This window comes from Echinops telfairi, unplaced genomic scaffold (genome assembly GCF_000313985.2).
Source record: "Echinops telfairi isolate 266 unplaced genomic scaffold, ASM31398v2 ScPeMD7_29;HRSCAF=101, whole genome shotgun sequence".
NCBI lineage: Eukaryota > Metazoa > Chordata > Mammalia > Afrosoricida > Tenrecidae > Echinops > Echinops telfairi.
In genome coordinates, this window is record NW_022103926.1 from 5,430,477 (window position 1) to 5,432,023 (window position 1,547).

Here is a 1,547-nt window from a genome sequence, read left to right on the forward strand (position 1 = left end):
GGGGAGTCTCACCTTGCGGAGCATGGCCTCGGACTTCTGGAGGTCAAAGCTCCGAGCTATGGGAAGACGGAAGGCCGATGTGAGGGCAAAGAGACTGTATTATAGCCGCCATGCCCAACTCTTGGGCTGTGAGAGCACTGGGCCATGGGGGCAGGGGGTGAGGGAGCAGGGGGCCCTGGGGGGGTCTCCCTCTTCTGCACACCCCCCTCATGGACCTGGACAAGTACATCAAGGTGCTGTGGCCAGATCCAAGGACCGTGGGCCACCCGGGAGCCACTGGCATCTGTCCCTCTCCCCTTGCGCCCCTGCTGACAGCCTCCTCCTCTCTCCCCACCTCGGAGCCAGCGCAGGAGGAAGTAGTCGTCAGGGTTGGGAAGGGCCGGCAGCACATCCTGGACGTTTTCTCGGAACTGGGAAGAGAGATGCCGAGCCTGAGCCTCCAGACTCAGGGACGATCTTCATCCTCCCTCCGCTCTTCCCACCCAGGTCTGTCCGTGCCGATGGAAAGGTGGGTGAGGGAATGGATGGAAAGCATGACGGATGGTGGGATGGATAGACGGGATGTGCACGTGGTGTAAGACAGGAAGGAGAGATGAGTGGGTGGACGGATGAGTACGTGGGGGTGATGGAGAGGTAGGTGAGTGAAAGGAGGGGAGACAGAGGGTGGGTGGATACGGGAAGGGGTAGCTAGTTGGGAGGGTGGCTAGGGGGATCGGAGTCAGGATGTATCCTTAGTTCTTTCCCTGGCTATCCCAGCAAGGTTTCTGCGTGTTTCCAACCCATTTCCTACAAACACAGCGTCTGGGATGGTTACCATGGAGATGATAACATACCCAGCCCTGCCTCTCTGGCTCATACAGACAGATCAGCCTCCCTGCAAGGTTGGGTGGGAGGGAGATCGGAGTGACAGGCAGACCATGAGCACCCTTTAGCTGACACCTGTAGGGGCCTAGGAGGGAGGGAGAAGAGGGCTTAGCTACTAGACACAGCTCTCTCAGCCTGGGTCGCCAGGTGAGCCGAAAGCAGGCTGCATCCTGAGTGGGCATCACCCCCACTATTGCCTGGAAACTCTGTCCCGGACAGGGCTGATGTAACCAGGCACTGTGGGATGTAACCCAGGAGCAGGTGACAACAAAGAAACTGTCAGGGGATGCTTTAAGGTGGCAGATTAGACTAGGACCTGCTGATCCGACAGAATGGGGCAGGGCTCGGCCGCCTGCCTGCCCCTCATCCCTGTCCCCAGGGCCTCTGGGGCAGGGCCTCTCACCTTGGCCAGGGTCTCCGCCTGCTTGGGGCTCAGGTCTCCGACGCGGCCGCTCATGGTACCAGGTGAGGCTCAGAGGGTGAGGCAGGTGGAGGTCAGGTCGAGTCTCCCAGCCCTGACTCAGTTGGGGCCTTTTGCCCGACTCCTGGGTGTGGCTGCAAGCACCTCCCCCTTGGCCAACTGTTTGGATTGCACGTTACATAATTGGGATTAAGTGAGGTCCCGTGTTTGGCTCCGGGACAGGTTTGGGGGCATGTGGGCGTCGGCGGGAGTGTCAGAGGAC

At 60.2% G+C, this 1,547-nt stretch overlaps 1 protein-coding gene across 1 annotated transcript in view; it reads right to left on the reverse strand.

Annotated features, from left to right (window-relative positions):
- LOC101649998 (SEC14-like protein 3) overlaps positions 1-1,321 on the reverse strand; it is a 13,424-nt gene extending 12,103 nt beyond the window's left edge. Inside the window, 3 exon segments of the mRNA XM_045289624.1 lie at positions 13-56; positions 335-410; positions 1,268-1,321. Of these exon segments, the coding sequence (XP_045145559.1) occupies positions 13-56; positions 335-410; positions 1,268-1,321 (174 nt within the window).
- Positions 1,322-1,547: the final 226 nt, after the last annotated feature.